Source organism: Harmonia axyridis, chromosome 4, assembly GCF_914767665.1.
Source record: "Harmonia axyridis chromosome 4, icHarAxyr1.1, whole genome shotgun sequence".
Taxonomy (NCBI): Eukaryota; Metazoa; Arthropoda; class Insecta; order Coleoptera; family Coccinellidae; genus Harmonia; species Harmonia axyridis.
This window is the reverse complement of record NC_059504.1, coordinates 44,879,987-44,902,171: the sequence shown is the minus strand read 5'-3', so window position 1 is coordinate 44,902,171 and position 22,185 is coordinate 44,879,987. Positions and strand designations below refer to the sequence as shown.

Sequence of the window (22,185 nt, the reverse complement as noted above, 5' to 3'; positions counted from 1 at the left end):
TTTCCATGAGTATTCTATTTTTTTCTCGAGATTCCTTGAGTAACTCTTTGATGTATGTTAACTCAATGCTCAGAATATCTTTTTCATTTCGAAGTTCGTTGATTTCTCTTGCGAGTTTTCTGATGTTTCCTTCTTCGTGTTTGCAAATTGTGGATTTTTGACCTGCGGCCTGATCCATGCATTTTGGGTGGAAAATTTCAGAGCACTTATAACACTCCACCGGTTCCACTACTTTTTTCCTGCATTGAACGCATTTAAATTCACTTTCTCTGCCAGATTTAACAGAGTCACTTTCAAACTGTTCGTCTTCGCCCGCCATCTTGAATAATGATAATACAGTTCACTTGAGAAAAGAATGAAAAAATGGAAAGTTGGAGAGAAAAAAAGACTTTATTAGGAACACTCAAAATTCTGTGTTTGAATAACATAAAAATTTTATGATGAAACCACAAGAAGGCTGAAGTTTCGGTTAAGCTAGTACCTAGTTGGTCCCCCACGAGCTCGTCTCAAGCATTCTACCCTACGAGGCATACTTTCGATCAAACGATTTATAAAATTTTGGGGCAAATTCGTCCAAATATCCCGTAAAGCGTTAGAAAGGTCCTCCAGGTTATTGATCGGTTGTTCTAAGGTTGACAATTGTCTAGACATCTCAGACCAGACATGTTCGATGCAATTCATGTCTGGAGAGCGAGCTGGCCAGTCCATCTTATCAATAGCATGAGTTTCTAGCGCTTCATTAACCAGACGACTACGGTGTGGACGGGCATTATCGTCAATTAAAATGAAATTCTCGCCCACGGCAGCCGCAAACGGAACAATTATGGGTTCAATAATCATATCGGGATATCTCTGGTTGGTCATGGTGGTGTTCTGCAGAACAACCAACTCTGTGCGTTGGTTCAAACAAATGTCTCCCCATACACATATAGAACCTCCGCCAAAAGCTGTTGTGGGTACCATATACTGTTCTGCATACCTTCGACCTCTTTCCCTCCAAGCAAGAATACGTCCATCGGACTTGACCAAACGAAATCTAGACTCATCCGTAAATAAACATCGGCTCCAATCTTCAAGTGTCCAATTGCGGTGCTCCTCAGCCCATTGCCGTCGATGAACCCGGTGTTCCCTATTCAAACGGGGATGTTGTACCCTCCTACGTGCTCTCAAACCACGAACATGTAGTCGTCGTCTTACAGTCTGGTTCGAAATTAGAACTCCTGTTGCAACTCTCAGTGATCTATTGAGCCGCGACGCCGGGTAAGTGGGATTTCTCCTAGCATTGAGGATCAAAAGACGATCTTGGGCAGCTCTTGTACTGCGCTGCCGACCTCCCCCATGAACATAAGCTACTGAGTCGTTTTGGATGAACCTATTCCAAGCCCGACTCACGACACTTTGCGAAACATTCAACCGCCGGGACACTTCTCGCTGGGACAAACCTTCCTGTATCCACCGTATGATTTGGTCCAGTTGCACAGGAGCCAAACGTATTGTTCTCATTTATTCAATTATTGTCACCTTATGTGTTTGAACGAGAGAAAAAAAACAGAGTTAATAACAAATACCACATTGCTTTTCACTCCACCTGTAACAGCCTACAGATAATAATCGATTTTGTGAACAAGAGCCGATGAAGTGAGGAAGACTTTAATATAATCAACTCAAAACATCTTACTTTTTCCTTAGAGAACATATAATGTACATATATTCACGAGATAACTTGAAAAAAATACAAATGAAGAGAAGTTCATAAGTGATCCCTAGCAATTGTTGATCAGTGTATTATGAAATATAAAAAAATAAATTTCGAATATGAATAATTTTTACATACATAATTCTTCAATCATATCACTTAACAGAGTCTTCTGAAATATCTAGTTATATTCTCAAACGGCAAAGGAGGAACTAACTAAATAATTTGAACTAGCAAGTGTGAAATAATTAACAAGAGGTTACAGGATCAATTTAACAAGTGTCAATCAATTTAAAACAGTTTTAATGAACAACAGCGCCTGTGGTGAAGGGTTTCATATAACGTAATAATTGAATTTCGTTCATTTTTCTAAATACATATCGTTATTGATTCATACACTGGGATAAGTGTTTATTTGATATCATCGAAAACGCATTATAGTTAATAAGTCATTTATTGGATATATGGACAAACAAATATTAGTTTCATGGAAATAAATAATTTATTTGAAATCCCACCAATAATCATCATTTATTATTACACTTCATTTATTTACGCATAACTTATATTAATAATGCTGAAGAAATATCCATTTGAAGGAAATAAATATAGTTGAGGTAAATATATTATTGAGTAATAATTAATAAACCTTATTTACATATAATATGTATCCATGCTTAATGAAAAAATATATTTCAATTCAGTAATGGTTAACGTATTTCTTAGATAATTATTTTGGTTGTTTCTATTATTATTGTTAGGGTTTGAGAAGGACCGTTTGCCAAATTAGGTAATATTTCAGAGTTCATATTAATGGGTATCCGGGTTTGAACCCTAGTCATTATGATCACATCTGTTCCCTCTAACCACTGTTCTGTCAACATCACTAATAACTAAGCAGGTACAAACGATCTAAACCCAAAATTCAGTACAGATGTGCTTATCGGCGTTCAATAAGCCCATAGTAACACAGATTTTATGTTTAAAAAGGAAATTCAAATCAAAGGAAAAGTTCAAGGACAGATCCTTCAAGGAGATGCGCTTCTCTTTGAGGGATGTGTCCTTAAACTTTTCCACAGATTGGATCGCTAGAATTATGTTAGTTTGTTAATTATTAATAAATCCTATATTCTGAGTGAAGAAATTATTGAATTCTTGTAAGAGTTTATTCATAAATAGCAAATGTTCGTTAACTACCAGTTGAAAATTTGTTGATAATGAATTTATGTTATTTGTGGAGATAACGTAAGTTCATATAAATTATTTATATCCGATATTATCAAATACCTTGTAAACAAATATTTTATTCTCTATTAATAAACTTTTTTGAATACATAATTTAACTATTAATGAATATAAATATTGCTGTAATAGTTGTGAATAAATAACCTCCAAATAAGTGCTTTATTAATAAAAAAATATGGATTTCTCTCAGTGTACATGAATGTAAACACCAATAAACGAAGCAAATTAAACAAATTAAAAACTTATACACGAAATAGTATTGGAGAAGATATACTCACATACAAAAATAGGAATCTAAGTATCCTCTTATGTGTAAGTATATACAGTACGTTGCCTGTTTCGGGATCAATCACAGGCAACCTGTGGATTCTGTTGTGGATTAAGGTTCTGATTGCCTCGTACAATGACGCATCTGGCCCAATATGTATTAGCGGCCTCTGATCTTGGAGCACCCTCCTCCATGTGTCCAATTTGTGTTCTTCAAGTTCCTCCATCGTGACACTAGATGATTTGTAGTACATCCTAAGGATTTTTATGAAGTCTGTGATGGTCAGCATACCGACAAATTCTTGTTTCTTGCTATCCCAAAGAGGAGCTGCTCTCACACCTGTAAACAAATATAGATTCACATTTTTTGAAGTTTTGAAAGAATAATTTGATCCACAAGAGTCGAGGACAAATTCTAGGACGTTTGCTACATAGAAAAATAATAGCAGTTTTTTCTTTAAAAGGTGACAGATATTCCATTGACTCCAACATTAGAGAGAGAAAGATTGAGCCTCATGTCACGTGATCACGAGGAAGAGGATAAAAATGTTTGAATTTCAACCAATGATAAAGGAAGCCAAATCACGCTTGAACTCCGTAAAGGGAGATTAACACCTTTCGCTTGAGTATTGAGGAGTAAGTTCGAGCTTACGTCCGATATTCCTTGAAAATATTTTCAACTATGGTTCTTAAATTTACTTCCTGCTCACTCGAAATCGGTCATCATTCGACCAATATAGTTTTTCCATCAACCTCATTGATTCTTCAGTGACACTTGATTGATGGATTTGTGTCCAACCGACGATATCTCAATTAGACACTGATTTCTTTGAACATAAACATGACAATCAACTTCGTGCAGTGATGAAAGGAATTATGTCATACAGTATTTCTAATGGAATGCGCTGAACTACCTACACATAATTGTATAATATGAAGAGGGCAATTTAAAAAATTTCGTATAAAATATTTTTGCGTTTATCTTCGTTTGGTTCTTACTTTTTGAATGAAAAAATAAGAGTAAATCGTGGTTTTTTCGGCACAAAATTCGAAAGTCTCTCTGTGATATAAAAATAGAAACATCAAGGATTGTTGACAAATCTTGCCAGAAATGTTTAACTAGTTGAAGATTGACTAAAATTTCATTCAAAATAATCTAGTAGGCATGGAAAATTCAATTGTTGCTATCTGGCATATTTCCTGAAAGATTAGGTCAATTTCGCTTTTGTTTTTGGTTGCAATTCTTTTGTTTTTATTTGTGTTTTGAGGATGCGATATTTGTCTAGAATGAGAGAACGTGAAAATTATCGACAACTGTGTAAATTGGGCAGAGGTTGCATTATTGGTTTATGAGAAGGTGTTTTTTTGCTTATCACCTTAACTGTAACTAATCCTCTGCGTTATCAAGCATAACGTTTTTAACAAGATAGTATGTAAGTAGTGTGTCCAAAACAAGAATTACTTTTGGCAAAAAAGTCATCAATAAATATTATACATATAATAACAGGCCAATTGAAGAGTCTCCGGTCTACCATAGTAACACACATTTTTTTTTGGCAAAATCGATTTAATTATTCAACATAGTTGCCTTCGAGGGCGATACAGCGATTATAGCGATCTTCCAACTTTTCGATACCATTTTTGTAGTACGATTTGTCTTTCGCTTCAAAATAGGCCTCAGTTTCGGTGATTACTTCTTCATTGGCGCTAAATTTCTTTCCAGCGAGCATTCTTTTGAGGTCTGAGACCAAGAAGAAGTCGCTGGGGGCCAGATCTGGCGAATACGGTGGATGCAGAAACAATTCGAAGCCCAATTCATGCAATTTTGCCTTTTTTTTCATTGATTTGTGACACGGCGCATTGTCTTGATGAAACAGCACCTTTTTTCGTCAAATGGGACCGTTTTTCAATGATTTCATCCTTTAATCGATCCAATAACGCTATGTAATAATCGCTATTGATGGTCTGGTTCTTTTGGAGGTAATCAATGAATATTATACCTTGCGCATCCCAGAATACTGATACCATAACCTTGCCAGCTGACTGTTGTATTTTTTCTCGCTTTGGATTCGGTTCATCGTGTGCAGCCCACTCAGCTGACTGTCGATTGTACTACGGAGTGAAATGATGGAGCCATGTTTCATCCATTGTCACATATCGATGCAAACATTCAGGTTTATTGCACTCAAACGGCTTCAAACACTGCTCAGAATCATTAACACGTTGTTGCTTTTAATCGATTGTGAGCTCGCGCGGCACCCATTTTGTACACAACTTTCCCATTCACAAATATTCGTGAATGATAAGATGTATACGTTCAGATGATATCTTCACAATGCCTGCTATCTAGATCAACTTCACTGTACGGTCATTCAAAATTATTTTGTGAACTTTTTTGATTTTTTCATCGGTGACAGCCTCTTTTGGGCGTCCACTGCTTTCGCCGTCTTTGGTGCTCATTTCACACCACGTTTAAACTTAGCATACCAATCAATGATGGTTGATTTTCCTGGTGCAGACCCCGGAAACTCTTCATCAAGCCAAGAGTTTGCTTCAACTGTATATTTTTCCTTCAAAAGCAATATTTTATCAGTATACGAAATTCCTTTTTCTTTCCATCTTTTTTCAAATAACAAAAGTAGCTACACTCACAAACTAATGGTCGGATTGCTGTCAAATTTTGACACGTATCGTTTGAAGGTTGGTACTAACTAAAAATCATATGGATTTAATACTAGCACCGCCATATGTGCATCAGATCGGGTACTTTTCAATTGGCCTAATATGTAGGTAGTATGTAGCATGCTCGAAACAAAAATTACTTTTGGCAAAAAAGTCACCAATAAATATTACACATATGATAATGCTGCCACGATCGATCGATTTTATTTTGCATCTTTTCTGGCCTGAGTTCAAGATTTAATCGCTAATGCAACCAATGTAATGGCAGAGGAGAGCGGAAATATGAAGTATTTTGGTTCGCCTAATTGGAAATGGAATGTAACTCGACACCGACAGGTTCTACACCTAAACGACATTAGCTAAGGGTGTAGTCGAATTCAGTTCCTGAAATAGAAATGATGTCCTGACTCCTGGATATCACCATCAGTTGGTGCCTCCTCACCTACTGCCGATCAGATTTATATGAAATTTGGGATAGGTATTCGGGCTGGGATGAGTAAATTAGAACTTCTGTGCAGATGATAAAAAACCGATTATAACGTTTACTGTAATACTATGATATATGTAGCTCACAGACAATTTTCTATTAATTCCGAAAAAAGTACCTCCTCGAGCGACACCAGTCTAGTGCTCTCATCAACTTAGCTTAGGGTGATTTTTTTAGAGCTATAGAACTTTAAATTGCAATAAAACAACGATGAATTATTCGATTGACATGAATTTTATGTATCCGCAAGATAATATTGTGGCATTACATTTTAAATATGATTTCTGGCATATGACCGCTACGGCTGGCTCGGATGTAGTCCAATTTTCGATGACTTTTTCCAACATTTGTGGCCGTATATCGGCAATAACATGGCGAATGTTGTCTTCCAAATGGTCAAGGATTTGTGGCTTATCCGCATAGACCAATGACTTTACATAGCCCACAGAAAGTAGCCTAGCAGTGTTAAATCACAAGATCTTGGAGGCCAATTCACAGGTCCAAAACGTAAAATTAGGCGGTCACCAAACGTGTCTTTCAATAAATTGATTGTGGCACGAGCTGTGTGACATGTTGCGCCGTCTTGTTGGAACCACAGCTCCTGGACATCATGGTTGTTCAATTCAGGAATGAAAAAGTTAGTAATCATGGCTCTATACCGATCACCATTGACTGTAACGTTCTGGCCATCATCGTTTTTGAAGAGGTACGGACCAATGATTCCACCAGCCCATAAAGCGCACCAAACAGTCAGTTTTTCTGGATGTAACGTGTTTCGGCATACACTTGAGGATTAGCTTCACTCCAAATGCGGCAGTTTTGTTTGTTGACGTAGCCATTCAACCAGAAGTGCGCTTCATCGCTAAACAAAATAAAATGGACGTAGTGCGCGATACGTATTCCGCACAGAACCATTAGTTTCGAAATAAAATTGCACTATTTGCAAGCGTTGTTCAGGCGTGAGTCTATTCATGATGAATTGCCAAACCAAACTGAGAATAAATCACTTGACAGCTGTTAAATCGGTCGCCATCTTGAACAGTAATGCCAACTTAAAGTTATATACCTCGAAAAAAAAACACCCTATAGATCTATTACTGAACTAATTTTAATGAAAATACAAATTTCGAACAAACTCGAATGCCAATCAAACCAAAGTTAGAAAAAACTTCATGTCGTGTCTCTGAGGATGCTTCTGAACGCCCAACTTCTTACGTTATATCTAAAATTATGTCAGTTCCTCGCGCACCTCACAAGTTCGCCTCATGAATATTGTTGTTGTTGGGATTATCGAATTTTACTTTCTAATTAATGTTTGTTGACTTCACTTCAAATTCAATCCAGTACGGAATGCACGTGCTTGAATACATTAACGAACTATCGAGTGAAACAGATTGAGATCGGTAATTTCACCGCGTCTTGGGTTTTCCATCAATACGTCTTGAGCTGGGTGTATAAATAAAGCTTCAATAGTTCCGAGACAGTTTAGTGATTAGGATGCAATAACGTGATTTATTGGAAGAGCAAAGATAATAAATTAGCGGCATGCTTCAAATATTAATTCTTGTACAAGTGCATAAGACAAGAAATGGTGCATGAGAATTAATAGAACAACCAACTGAATCGTAGGAATTTTACTATTAATCAAGGTAGAAGAATCTTTATGATTTATTTTTGGGACGAAATAAGTGTTTGTTCGCCGATTTCAACATTTCTTCTTGCAGTATGGTAAAATGCATTTTAGCACCTATAGTGTTGGAGAATAGTCCTTTATAATACAAGTGCAGAAGGCATTGATATTCTTCCACGAGTTCAAAATTCAAAAACGAGCCACGAAGTGGCGAGTTTTTGATTGAACGAGTGGTAGAATGAGCCTTCTGTACGAGTATTATACATTATTTTCTCCAATTCATTGCATTCTTATTGAAATTAATGAAATATTTCCATAAATATCATTTAGTGATTTTTGCATTGAAAAATGTTGTTTGGCAGAACTGATTTCTTTGAGGCAAATTGATGAATTGACAGATAAAGCCGTGACGGAAAGTTCGGAGTACCAACATAAAATAATAAAATATAACCATGAAAACTGTGCGTTTCTGATATCTTCTCGCACGATTCTGTTCTACAAGATGTGGAAGAATGAACGGAATAACCACAGAATTAGAGAAATGAATTTTTAAATTTCCATTTGGACCTCGGAATCAATGATCCCCGATTTGAACCCCGCCGCTGGCTATTCATTGAAAATTTTCTTTTTTCTTTTAGGTGTCGGGATATTTTGCGTTCAAGGAAATAATTAATCATAATTTAGAATTGACATTTTTTTTTAAGAGCGAATAACGAAGCTTAAGTAGAATGAATTATAATAAGGAAATGGGCAACATCTATAAAGTGAAAAATTTCAATCGAAAAACATGATATAAAACTTTAGTCCTGAATAATAATAAAGAACAGCAAAAATGAAAAATTCTGAACTATATGCTGGAGCTGCTGATGTTATTTGTATGAATTATTTCTTCTCATTCTTCTCTTTCTTTCTCTCTTCTCATTCCGTTATGTTTTTGACTGAACCATAGAATAATAAACATAGAGGGAGTATACCAACATGGTTAGATTACGTTGTCGGATTGTGATATATTTTCAAATCCACAATTTCACTATATCGTTATGAAGGTAGATTATATTCAATGAAATATATTTATTTGAGTTATTCCTGATTAAATATACAATCCGATATTTTTCCCTCGATTTTTCCTGATTGTCGAATTTATAATAAGCAGAATATTTATTATTTTCTGTATCTACCAGCTGAAATCCAAGGTTTGGCAACTTTTGCTCTTCTAGTGTCATTATGGTTGTTTCACGTCGTTTGGCGCGCATGAAGTTTGGTTTCTGATTTTCTGTTATATTTAGGTATTCATTTCAATATATTTTGAGTTAATATGAAACGTTGATTCACTTTGGGACATAAGAAGTGCGTTCTTTGTGGAGAAACTTGCGAATTGAATGAAATAGCGTATCGCTGATATGTTTTAATTCCCGCGCGCTTTATATCAAATTTGATAGTTCATGTTGGGGACACAAAATTTGCTTACTGAAAATGACATATGCTGCCTCTATCGATGTTTATCACCCTGACGACTGAACAATTCGATAATTTGATCTTATTTGATTCGTCTGACATTTTTCTCAATCAAAATCAAAATTTTTGTACTCACCATTGTATACCAGTGCAAAGAATGCCTTCTTCACTAGCAGTTGGGTATCGAAAACGACCAGCTTCGCTGAAGTGGGAATAAGATCATAACATTTGTGAAATTTGAAGAACTTGACGAATATTTGTAATTCATCTTCCTCTGAAATAAAAAAAAAATTAATTACTTCTGTGTTGCCAATATCCGGTTGAAAAAAAATCTGTTACAGTGGATATACACCGATTTATTCAATTCGATTGGAATATGTAGGGACTGCGACGTACTTTTTGCTCTAAATCTAAATACAGGATGATACCCGTGTGATATTTTTGAACTGCTGAAGAGTTGTAGAAATGGCATTTTGTTGCATATTTCACCAATGAATTTGTGCAAACAAAGGCAGCCACCTATTAGATTTTTACGTTTTTATTCACAGAAGATCCGTTCATGCACAATGTTGTATTTTATTTTTTCTGCCAAAAAATGGGAGAGTAGTTGCATGTTTCACCTTTTCGAAAAATCACACCAAATTAAAGAAAAATAAATAAAAAACCTTCTGACTGGTCAGACATACCAACAAAATGCCATTCCTTCAACTATTTAGCAATTTCAAGAAAAAAATTGCACAAATATTGTGTACTTATTTAAAATATTCGTAAAGAAAAAATTCACAAAATGTATGTACTTTTTGTCTAAAATTATTTATGAAAAGTCCACGAATATTGTGTATTTTCTAGGTTCTGTACCTATTCCAGCACTCAGGTTGACAGTTGATGTTGAATTGTACAACCATTCTTAAGAGTGAATTTCTACACGTTGTTGAACATATCCTCAGTATAGGTTATGTTGAACACAAATGACATAGAAAATGTCAAAAAATGATAAACAGTGTTTCTCTAATTCTGTGGTTATTCCGTTCATTCTTCCACATCTTGTAGAACAAAATCGTGCGAGAATATATCAGAAACGCACAGTTTTCATGGTTATATTTTATTATTCTATGTTGGTTCTCTGAACTTTCCGCCACGGCTTTATCTGTCAATTCATCAATTTGCCTTAACGAAATCAGTTCTGCCAACCAACATTTTTCAATACAAAAATCACTAAATTATATTTATGGAAATATTTCATTAATTTCAATGAAAATGCAATGAATTAGAGAAAATAATGTATAATACTCGTACAGAAGGCTCATTCTACCACTCGTTCATTCCAAAACTCGCCACTTCGTGGCTCGTTTTTGAATTTTGAACTCGTGGAAGAATATCAATGCCTTCTGCACTTGTATTATAAATAACTATTCCATTTCAAAGTGTACAATTCCTATGTTCCGGTGTCAACATTTTTCCATTTTTTTTTTTCTGTAGAAGAACAGCTCATCAGCAGGATGAACTAATACCTTTCTCCAAAATATCTGCCAGCCATTCCTTGTAAGATTGGGAAACGTCCTCGAACTCCTTTATCTGATCCAGACTCCATACTTCGTCGTCTTCTGGTATAGTGGGCAGCACAATCCTCAGCAAATGGTTCGAATAACAGTGGAGACGTAGCATCACCCGGTCATCACAGAAAAACACTAACAACGGCGGAGACCCATCATAGTCGTCCGGCCAATCACCAACACTCTTCACTGTCATTGATAAGAGCAGGCGGAAAAACGATCTATTTTCTCGAAGGTTATTTATGCGAAAACGTTCATCTCTTTGATCCCGAATCGAAGGTATGGTTGGTCATTCGATTTCGACGACTTGTCGAGTCAAGTCGACAGAGAATTGGATAGCATAACTAAATTTATAGTGGAAACTTCAAAAATAACATTTTTGGGCGACTTAACCTTGATATCAATTTTACAGAGGGTTGAATGGCCTTTAGATAATGCAGCCTATATCTTCTTGGGTTTTGCACACATTCACAGTATACATCTATCTTGATAACAAATAGGTTGTGAATAGTAATGAATTTAAACGTTTTCAGATTTCAGTATATTGTAAGGGTTTTCCAATAAGAAGAAGAAGAAGATGAAGTAAAGGGTGTTTTTTTTTAGAGCTAAAGAACTTTAAATTGCAATAAACAACTATGGATTATTCGATTGACATGAATTTTATTTATCCGCAAGATAATCTTGTGGCATTACATTTTAAATATGATTTGTGGCATATGACCGCCACGGCTGGCTCGGATGTGGTCCAATCTGGACTTCCATTTTTCAATGACTTTTTCCAACATTTGTGGCCGTATATCGGCAATAACACGGTTAATGTTGTCTTCCAAATGGTCAAGGGTTTGTGGCTTATCCGCAAAGACCAATGACTTTACATAGCCCCACAGAGAGTAGTCTAGCGGTGTTAAATCACAAGATCTTGGAAGCCAATTCACAGGTCCAAAACGTGAAATTAGGCGGTCAGCAAACGTGTCTTTCAATAAAACGATTGTGGCATGAGCTGTGTGACATGTTGCGCCGTCTTGTTGGAACCACAGCTCCTGGACATCATGGTTGTTCAATTCAGGAATGAAAAAGTTGGTAATCATGGCTCTATACCGATCACCATTGACTGAAACGTTCTGGCCATCATCGTTTTTGAAGAAGTATGGACCAATGATTCCACCAGCCCATGAAGCGCACCAAACAGTCAGTTTTTTTGGATGTAACGGTGTTTCGACATACACTTGAGGATTAGCTTCACTCCAAATGCGGCAGTTTTGTTTGTTGACGTAGCCATTCAACCACAAGTGCGCTTCATCGCTAAACAAAATAAAATGGACGTAGTGCGCGATACGTATTCCGCACAGAACCATTATTTTCGAAATGAAATTGCACTATTTGCAAGCGTTGTTTAGGCGTGAGTCTATTCATGATGAATTGCCAAACCAAACTGAGAATAAATCACTTGACAGCTGTTGAACCGGTCGCCATATTGAACAGTAATGCCAACTTAAAGTTATATACCTCGAAAAAAAAACACCCGTTAGTTGGAGAAGAAGAAAGTTTATTTTTTACCCAATTGCCATTTTGAAAATTTGACAAGTAAAAGCAACGTCATTACTAAAAATTGAACAATAAACGCTTCAACAACGCATTAAAATTCACTACTGAATGCTGAATAGTTAAATTTCGCAAAACTAAAACAATTTTGGGTCATCGTGAAGCACCTTTTCAGACGGCATTTTGCATAAAAATTTAGGCTCATTTTCGACAAGACGGTGCTATGTACCACACAAGCAATAAAACAATCGAAGAGGTGATCACAATTGGCCACCGAGATCTAGTGAATCAACATTTTAAGACATTTTTTGCGAGCCATAATCTACTTGAGACCTTGAGATGGAATTCGTGTTATCGATAAGGATTCCCGGCTTGGCTTGATATTCAAGCTACTTGACTCAAGCTCAAGTAGCTTGAGCTTGACTTGAAATCAACTCAAGTTCAAGTCAAGTAGTAGTTTCTCAATGTTAAGTCAAGTACTTAATGAATAAATACTCGACTTGATATTGAAAAACTACTAATTGACTTGAGCTTGAGTTGATTTCAAGTCAAGCTCAAGCTACTGGAGCTTGAGCCAAGCTTGAATATCAAGCCAAGCCGTGAATCCAACCATAGCCGTGCCTGATATTGTTTTCCATCGTTAATGGCATACCTCCCTCTTCACAATGAACTAAACATAAGATATACTAATTTTTTTTAATATCAAAATGGAACCTCTTATTGAAAAACCTAACTGCGGTACGAAACTTCAGAGAGTGATTCGTTACGTTATTTTAAGAAAAAAAGTCCTACAAACATATAACCGGAGTTACTTAGTTTCCGAGATACAGTTCGAGTTTTTTAATTTTTTTTAGATTGAACAACTGAAGATACAACTTTTCGGTCTCATGTGCTTTCTTTATATCAAGCTTTGTTTTTGAGGAGAAAAATCACACACGAAACCAAAAGTTCCATTTAAGTTTCCCAATCATAAGAAAATAAAAAAAAATACATAAACGTCAGTGGCGTACTCTTTTGCTCAGAATTGTTGTCCCTACTGAGTGGCCACTAGACCTAACAATTTCAATCTAGTAAGGGCAAAATAGTTATCGTTCCCTGTAAATAATTGAGATGGTCAACCGGATGCTTGGAGATCTATTAGTTTCTTCAAGTGTCGATGGCATGACACTTTCAATGAATTTACAGGGAACGAATCGTTATTGTACATAATGCAAAAAGGATGTGTTATTCTTCGAGGTGTCGAAGATATGTCAATAGTTGTAAATCTTGAAGAGATCTACTGGGGGGTTGTGAAAGTTCGAAGACAATACGGTCGTACCAGATGTGTCACATCTGTGTATCAGGTTCTAATCCTTCGAGAATATTCGATTTCCAGGAATCCGCGAAGATCTTTGTGGGTGGTACGGCAAAGCTCTTATTGGACTAGGGGATGGTACTTTCCCTAAGGGTGTGGTTAAGCCGAAAGAAGGGAGGTCGATATTCGAGACAGGGTAGTTCCAATCGGCAGAGAGACAGTTCAAGTTAAGTCGAAGACGAGTAAAGTTCAAGGCAAGTCTAAGACGAGTACAGTTTAAGTTCGGTCGGTCAACTTGAGACGTAAGACAAAAAGACGGTTCGCGGACTAGATTAAGACGAGTCGCGAACAAATTAAAGACGAGACGACCGACAACTTGAATTACGACGAAGACGTGATAATCGAAGACGTTTCGAGTAATCAACAAACGAGTTAAAGACGAAATTCAGTACCGTAGTGAGAAACTTGTAATTAGGATCTTCTCAATACTGAGTTTGTACTGTATAAGTGTGGCTTTGTAAATAGATGTAAATAATTCAAAAGAGTTTAATTATTACAAATCCAACAAAGTCACGGAGAAAAAGACGAAAAGCCAGGTAATCGAATCATACCTCTAGACGATCGATTAACCAAGCCTACATTACTTCATATAACTTCACCAAATTCCAACTAAATCGGTTTAAGTATATTTACGATAATTTATAAATACCAACCTTTTTTTAAACTTCAACGCTCTCGGAAACCAAGTGTTCGTAAAAACCTTCTTTTTTTTCTCAAAACGACCCAACGAATCACCCTCTGAAGTTTCGTGTCGTAGTCAAGCATCACCCTGTATATGAAGAATGTGGTGGGCTCACCATTATAACTACGTGTTGTCTACTTAAATTGACTAAGTTTTAACCGATATGACCTGTAAGACAATCGTTACAAGTTAACTTAAGGACTGCAGATTTATTATTGACAGCTTGACACTGAGAAAGTGTCAATTATAAACAGCTATGAGAATGATTAAAACTCGAAGATTTTCTATGAAAAGAATTGAAAAATTTAGTTTTCGCCGTAACGGAAAAATTATTTTTCACTTTTTGATCATGCCTTTTTTTCTCCTTACAAAATCTTCTTGAAATTTAACGTATAATTTTACCAGAATCACAAGGATATGTAAATATGGAGCCACAGTAGAATTACTTTTTTATTTTGTATTGCTTACTGTTGGAATTGAAGTTTATCTCTTCACTGATTTTATCGTTACAAGTTAACTTAAGGATTGCATATTTATTACTGACAGCTTGACACTGAGAAAGTGTCAATTATAAACAGCTATGAGAATGATTAAAACTCGAAGATTTTCGATGAAAAGAATTGAAAAATTTAGTTTTCGCCGTAACGGAAAAATTATTTTTCACTTTTTGATCATGCCTTTTTTTCTCCTTACAAAATCTTCTTGAAATTTAACGTATAATTTTACCAGAATCACAAGGATATGTAAATATGGAGCCACAGTAGAATTACTTTTTTATTTTGTATTGCTTACTGTTGGAATTGAAGTTTATCTCTTCACTGATTTTATCGTTACAAGTTAACTTAAGGATTGCATATTTATTACTGACAGCTTGACACTGAGAAAGTGTCAATTATAAACAGCTATGAGAATGATTAAAACTCGAAGATTTTCGATGAAAAGAATTGAAAAATTTAGTTTTCGCCGTAACGGAAAAATTATTTTTCACTTTTTGATCATGCCTTTTTTTCTCCTTACAAAATCTTCTTGAAATTTAACGTATAATTTTACCAGAATCACAAGGATATGTAAATATGGAGCCACAGTAGAATTACTTTTTTATTTTGAATTGCTAACCGTTGGAATTGAAGTTTAATTTGTTTTCACTGATTTTATCTATCAAGTCAGTTTCAAAGCGATCGAAAAAGTGTTAAATGAAAATTATTTTAATTGAATCAATAAATTTGCATAACAATTCCGTGAACTTTTTCCTCTAAATATGGTATAATATCCTTGTCTCAACGTCGAGATAGAAATTAGCGACACATTGAAGGTCTAAAAACTGTATGGAATAACTGGCAAAAACAAATCACCGCGTCCTTTCAACACCAATCAAGTATGCACATCGTTAAAATTGACAAATCACCCAACGCTTGTTTCCACCTACAAAAACTGTTTTTGCACGAAAACAACCACTCGATCAATAAAAAAAACACTTTGTCACGACCGATAAAAAAAAAATATATATATTTTATTAACATCCAGGACGTAGTCTGACACAACGATCTATCGGCCGAAGTGCCACAGTCAATTTTTCTCGCGAAGGGCTCTCCGGCACCTTTTGGGCAGTAGCTTCCTTCAACGCGTGCTACTCCAAATAAACTGTTCGCCAACTTGATATTCGCTGTCCAATCCGCTATTATTGGCTCAGCGCCGTAAAAACAGATGCCAAAATAGCGGCCATCCGTTTCTGAGAGAGCGGTCGTACGCCAAACGTATGAAGAACTCGGCCGATACCTCTAAACGCGGCCGATCGGACGTTGGCAATTAATAACACGCCGCTGGATCACGTCTCGAGATAAATACTAATGACATATTTTTATTATTATTTTTTTTTGGCGAAATTCGATCTAGTTCCGCGTTTTTCACGCTACTCTCTCCGGCTTTTACTGTCCATTTAGAGAGAGCTTATGCTAATTAAAAGTCCTTATGCCATTTAAGACACAGTTCATTGTTTAACAAGCGATTTTTTTTTTTTTTTTGAGAACTATTTTCCGTGGATTATTCTGTATTCACAATATTCAGTTTAACGACCTTCAATATGATATTAATTATTTAATTAATTGGTAGAGGTCAAGGGTAAAAGAAATCAATTAGATGAAATTCTGCCGACGTTTCGATTATAATTAGATCATCTTCGGGGTTATCATCAGCTGACTCCTATTGTCCACTACGAAAACACGTAAAATGATATCATCTTAAATTCGTAGGTAGAACGATACATGAATGTATGTCGGAGACATGAGATGAACATTAATCTCATGTCTCCAACATACATTGTAGTTTGGTTTTACGCGCCATTGAATTGAAGTTTGGCGATGTCGCTTATTTCGCCTGCTATATGATAGTCAATTCCTTTCAGATGAGGAAAGGTTTGAGTTATACGTTTATGTGAGAAAGAGGTAGTTAAAGGGTTTTCCAATGAGAGGTTTCATTTTAAAAAGCCCCTTATAGTGATGACGTCACACACCGACATTTTAGTTCTCCCGTCAGTGTTCGGAATCCAAACAAACAAATTGTCATTCAAATTAGTACGTTTTCGTTGAAGAAATTGGCTTATTTTGACAAATAAGATTATTTAAGGAACGATTTTACTATTAATTGATAGACAGAAGGAACGAGATTAATGCCAGTAAGTTCGAACTTGAAGTTCAACTAATAAACACGGCTTTTTACAAAATCTGGGGAATGATACAGGATTCAAACTTACTGGTATTAACCTCGCCCCTTCTGTCTATCAATTAATACTGAAATCGTTCCTCAAATACTCTTATTTATGAAAATAAGCCAATTCCTTCAACGACACCTTACTAATTTGAATGACAATTTATTTGTTTTGATTCCGAATTAACAGGAGAACCAAAAATGGCGGTGTGTGACGTCACACTAATAGAGCGTATTGGAGCAGCTATCACTTTGAAAGCTGCCATCCTTTTACATTTACTTTACGCCTTTACTGAAAATGGAACGATACATGCGTGAAATTTTGCAGTTATAGTTTGCAAACCTTAAAGTTTGAATCCTGTATCATTCTCCAAATTTTGTAAAAAGCCATGTTTAGTAGTTGAACTTCAAGTTCGGACTTACTGGCATTAATCTCGTGCCTTCTGTCTATCAATTAATAGTAAAAATCGTTCCTTAAATAATCTCATTCATCAAAATAAGCCAATTTCTTCAACGACAACGTACTAATTTGAATGACAATTTGTTTGTTTGGATTCCGAACACTGAGAGGAGAACTAAAATGGCGGTGTGTGACGTCATCACGAATAGAGCGTATAGGGGCTCTTCAAAATGATACCTCTCATTGTAAAACCCTTTAACTACCTCTTTCTCACATAAACGCCTTTACTGAAAATGGAACGATACATGCGTGAAATTTTGCAGTTATAGTTTGCAAACCTTAAGCACTTCTTGATCGTCGTGAAGCACCTTTTCGGCCGGCAATAGTGAAACTGATGAAAAAATTTGAGAACTTGAGACAAGTTAGTAATGTGAACGAACGAAACAGTGTGCGCCGGTCGAGAACAGCTGAGAATATTGCTGCTCTGGTTTGTCGATTTCTCCTCGATCTTGGGAATCAGTCATTCTACAAACGACATATTAAACCGTATTTTGCATAAAGACTAAAAACTTTTTAAAGTTCAGTTCAGTTAACACAAAAACTCAAGCCATTCAATCACCGGCAAGGTCCTTGGCGTCCTTGAAATGCATCAAAATGATTTTCATCGAAAAATCATCTTCAGTGATGAGGCTTATTTACACCTCGAAAGCTACGTTAATAAGGTACATTGTAGCATTTGGGGCTAGGAAAATCCAAGAATGATTGTTTAAAAGCCTCTTCATCCTCAATGTGTCACTGTTTACTGCGGTTTTTGGGTTTTTGGTCATTAGACCTTACTTATCAAAAAAGAGGCTGGTGCAACTGTTATGGTGAATGGATTGCGCTACCGAGCTAAGATTAATGATTTTTTATGGCCGGATATTGATGTGGACGATGTTTATTTCAAACATGATGGCGCTACGTGTCACAGAAACATCGAAACGTTCGCAATTCTGCTAGAAAAGTTTCCTGAGCGTGTCATTTCTCGAAGAGGTGATCCCAATTGGCAACCCAGATCTTATTATTAACACCTCTAGACTTTTTTCTTTGGGGCCACGCGAAAGATAGGATCTGAGCCAATGCTCCACAATCGATTCAAGACCTAAAACATGCAATTTGTGGATTTGTCAAGGGCATAGAGCCAAAAATGTGCCAATTGATCATGGAAAATTTCATAAAAAGGATATGGTGGTGAATCAAAATAAAACCTCTCATTTCACTTTGAGAACTTTATGATTTATACAAAGGGATCTGGTATCCGATTCTCTTAGCAAAATTGTCAAAATTTCCACCATAATCAGGAATGAATATGTCAGTGCTTAGGTTAGCTAAGAAATCTCAATGCAGCGGATAGTTAGCAGCTAAGTTCACGTTTATAGTGATGTTTAGAACTGGAGGAAGAAGGACGGGAATAAGTTTTAAGTATTTTGCTCGAAAATTAAAGTGAAAAGAGAATACTCCAAGCACTTGAATATTGAATAAAATTAGTAAAAAATATTTAATAATAATCAAATATTTTTTTTATTGCATTTGAAAATCTGAGAAATTGCTATTGGTGGATGCAATTTTATAATATTTTATTTTCATACTGTGATACGCTAATGTTTTCCAGGAGAATTAACAATATTATACATAAGAATAATATCTGTAGCTAAAATAGAAATGGATATATTCGACTGTCAAAAATACGCCAGAAAAGATATCATCTTCCACTATTATAACGATGTTCTGCATTTCAAACTGCCAGTTAGATATGTAATAATTATGTCCTCTTCTCGTGGAGAAGTAATAATTAATAGGACAAGTTCATTTGCATTACACGCTGGATATCTTCCAACTTCCAAGTATCTACATTATTCTCTTAAAGATAACCTTCTTTTACCACTTCAATCGAATATTGAAATATTTGGGATCATCTAATTTAGTCATTAACCTTCTCCTTCAAAAAATTCCGACAGATTCGTTATCTTAATTTTCAACCTTGTATTGTGTAATTATATAGGTACAATTTTAGGATATGGAAACCTGTATTTACGAATGAATTGATGATGATGGCATATGCTGCAAGCAAATAGCGTTATGCTAGCACATGTCGTTTCAATCGTAAGTCCTCTTGAAAACATCAAGTAAAAACTTCTGAAGAAAAAGAACAGTATTTCTAAATGAAAGAAAGAAATATCCTGGAATAATACTACCCAATCCCAAAGAAAACGGACTTATATTGGATATTAGTTATTAGGTGTAGTAAATAGGAAATCCATTATTTCTCAAATAGATGGCTTTAGTTATCTCTATCTCGCGTTGTATGAGTCCGATCGGGTTCCACTCGTAGGTGTTAGAAAGATGATATATCGTACCACAAAAACTTTTCTGAGAGTTTTGTGATTAGTTGATTCAGTTTATTTCGAGCGCTCGTCGAAGATGGACACTGGCAATGAGAAAATAAGCTTTAATATACACTTTTTCTTCGATAAAGGCGGCTGAAAATGTAAATAGTGTTTATGGTCTCGATACTATAGCAGCCAATCACGCGCAATTGGTATATTTCATCGATTCCGATCCGGTAATTTCGATGTCAATGATGCACCACGCACTGGAAGGCCAATTGTTGAAAATGTCGATAAAATCACGCACATCATCGAGTCCGACCGTCATGTAAGCACTGTTTCGATTGCCCAAGAGCTAAAAAAACCGTTTGGAACCATTTACATAAGGCTGGTCCTAAGAAGAAGCTCGATTCATGGGAACCACACGAGTTGACCCAAAAAAACCTCATGAACCGAATTCACATCTGCGAATCGCTGCTGAATCGCTACAAAACCTACCCATTTTTGAAGCGGTTGGTGACTGGTGATGAAAAGTGAATCACTTACGACAACATCAAGCGAAAACGGTCGTGGTTGAAGACGGTGAGAAGGCAGATACGGTGGCCAAGCTAGGATTGACGGCTAGGAAGGTTTGCTGTGTGTTTGGGCTTGCTGTTGACTCGGAATTGTACTGTCAACAATTGGACCGTCTGAAGGAAGTAATACTCAGAAGCAGCCTACTTCGGCCAATAGAAGAGGAATTGTGTTTTATCAGGAAAACACCAGGCCACACACATTCATAGTGACTTGCTAAAAGCTCCAAGAGCTTGGTTGGGAGGTTTTTGTGCATCCACCTTATAGTCCGGACCTGGCACCAAGTGATTACCATCTGTTTTTGTGCATAGCAAACAATTTTGCTGGTGTAAAATTCGCTTCAACAGAAGCTTGTGAAATTCGACTCTGTCAATTTTCTGCCAATAGGGACGAGAGCTTCTATGAGAGAGGCATAATGATATTACCTTCGAAATGGTGCATATTTGACCTCACTCGGATCACTAAGGAAATTAAAGCCTTGTTTTTCATGCAAAATAATGGATTTCGTTACTACACTTTGGTGTGCAGAAGACTTAAATATTCTTCCAAGAGTTCAGAACGACAGTTAGAAAAAGCCTTCTGTACGAGTGTTAATTATAAATTATTTTCTCTAATTCACTGAATTATGATTGAAATTAATTAAACATTGGACAGATAATAGAAAAATCCAAAGTGCTGTTAGAGCAAAAAGTATCGACATGTCACAAACCAATGACAACAATTGAAACGAAATTGTTTTCTTCGTTGTAAATAGCGAAAAAAAATTATCAACTCACCTAAATCTGCTATATCTACTTTTTCAAGGAAAGGGTCCACTACAGGCAACTGAAATTGAAAAAAAAAATATCAGTATAGCAAGTATATTGTGTATTAAAATTGATGATCCGTTTTGTTGTGTTTATCAAGCCGATGCTAAACTAATCAGATTAAATCGTTGCAATTCAATTTGTATTAACATACAAAATGAGAAATTTCGAATTGATAATGTAATTTTAGATTAACACCGACTGAATTATCAATTGGTATTTGGATTATTTACTCGATACATATTACCATAATCGCAGTGTGAGTGAACCATAATTATTCTAATTCAGAGCTCAATTCGATAAAGAGGATTATATATCGTGATAAAATTGTGGCAAAAGATAAAAACATATAGTTTTAAAGTGAATATTGGAAACATTATAGACGATTTATTAGTTAATCAGTAATCGTTTTTCAACATAGTAATTAATTAATTGAAATACATATCGAGCAAATGGAATATGTGTTTGCTATATTTAAATATTAAATGCATTTTGAAGCCGACTAAGAATAGAAAAATGGTTCGTTAACTTTGGTATACAGTAAACAAACGAGAACCTGACATTTACGCAAGTACATAGAGATAGATATAGAGTCATATCTGGATTGAGATATTGCCGGTTGAATGACGCTACATTTGTCGTTGTTTGAAAAATGGACAAAAACGAGTTTTGTGTATTGATAAAACACTGTTTTTTTATTACAAAAAAAAGTACAGTGTGGGCTGAGTTATGGCCTGATAATTT

General features: G+C 35.8%; 1 protein-coding gene across 2 annotated transcripts in view; it reads right to left on the bottom strand.

The window, feature by feature from the left end:
• The window catches only part of LOC123678808 (5'-AMP-activated protein kinase subunit gamma-2), a 140,919-nt gene that overhangs the window by 6,377 nt on the left and 112,357 nt on the right, over positions 1-22,185 (bottom strand). For both annotated transcript variants that reach the window (XM_045616038.1, XM_045616039.1), the window contains exons 7-9: positions 21,412-21,460; positions 9,599-9,736; positions 3,220-3,548 (exon numbers count right to left, since the gene is read on the bottom strand). In XM_045616038.1, the coding sequence (XP_045471994.1) occupies positions 3,220-3,548; positions 9,599-9,736; positions 21,412-21,460 (516 nt within the window). The remainder of the gene's footprint in view (positions 1-3,219; positions 3,549-9,598; positions 9,737-21,411; positions 21,461-22,185) is intronic.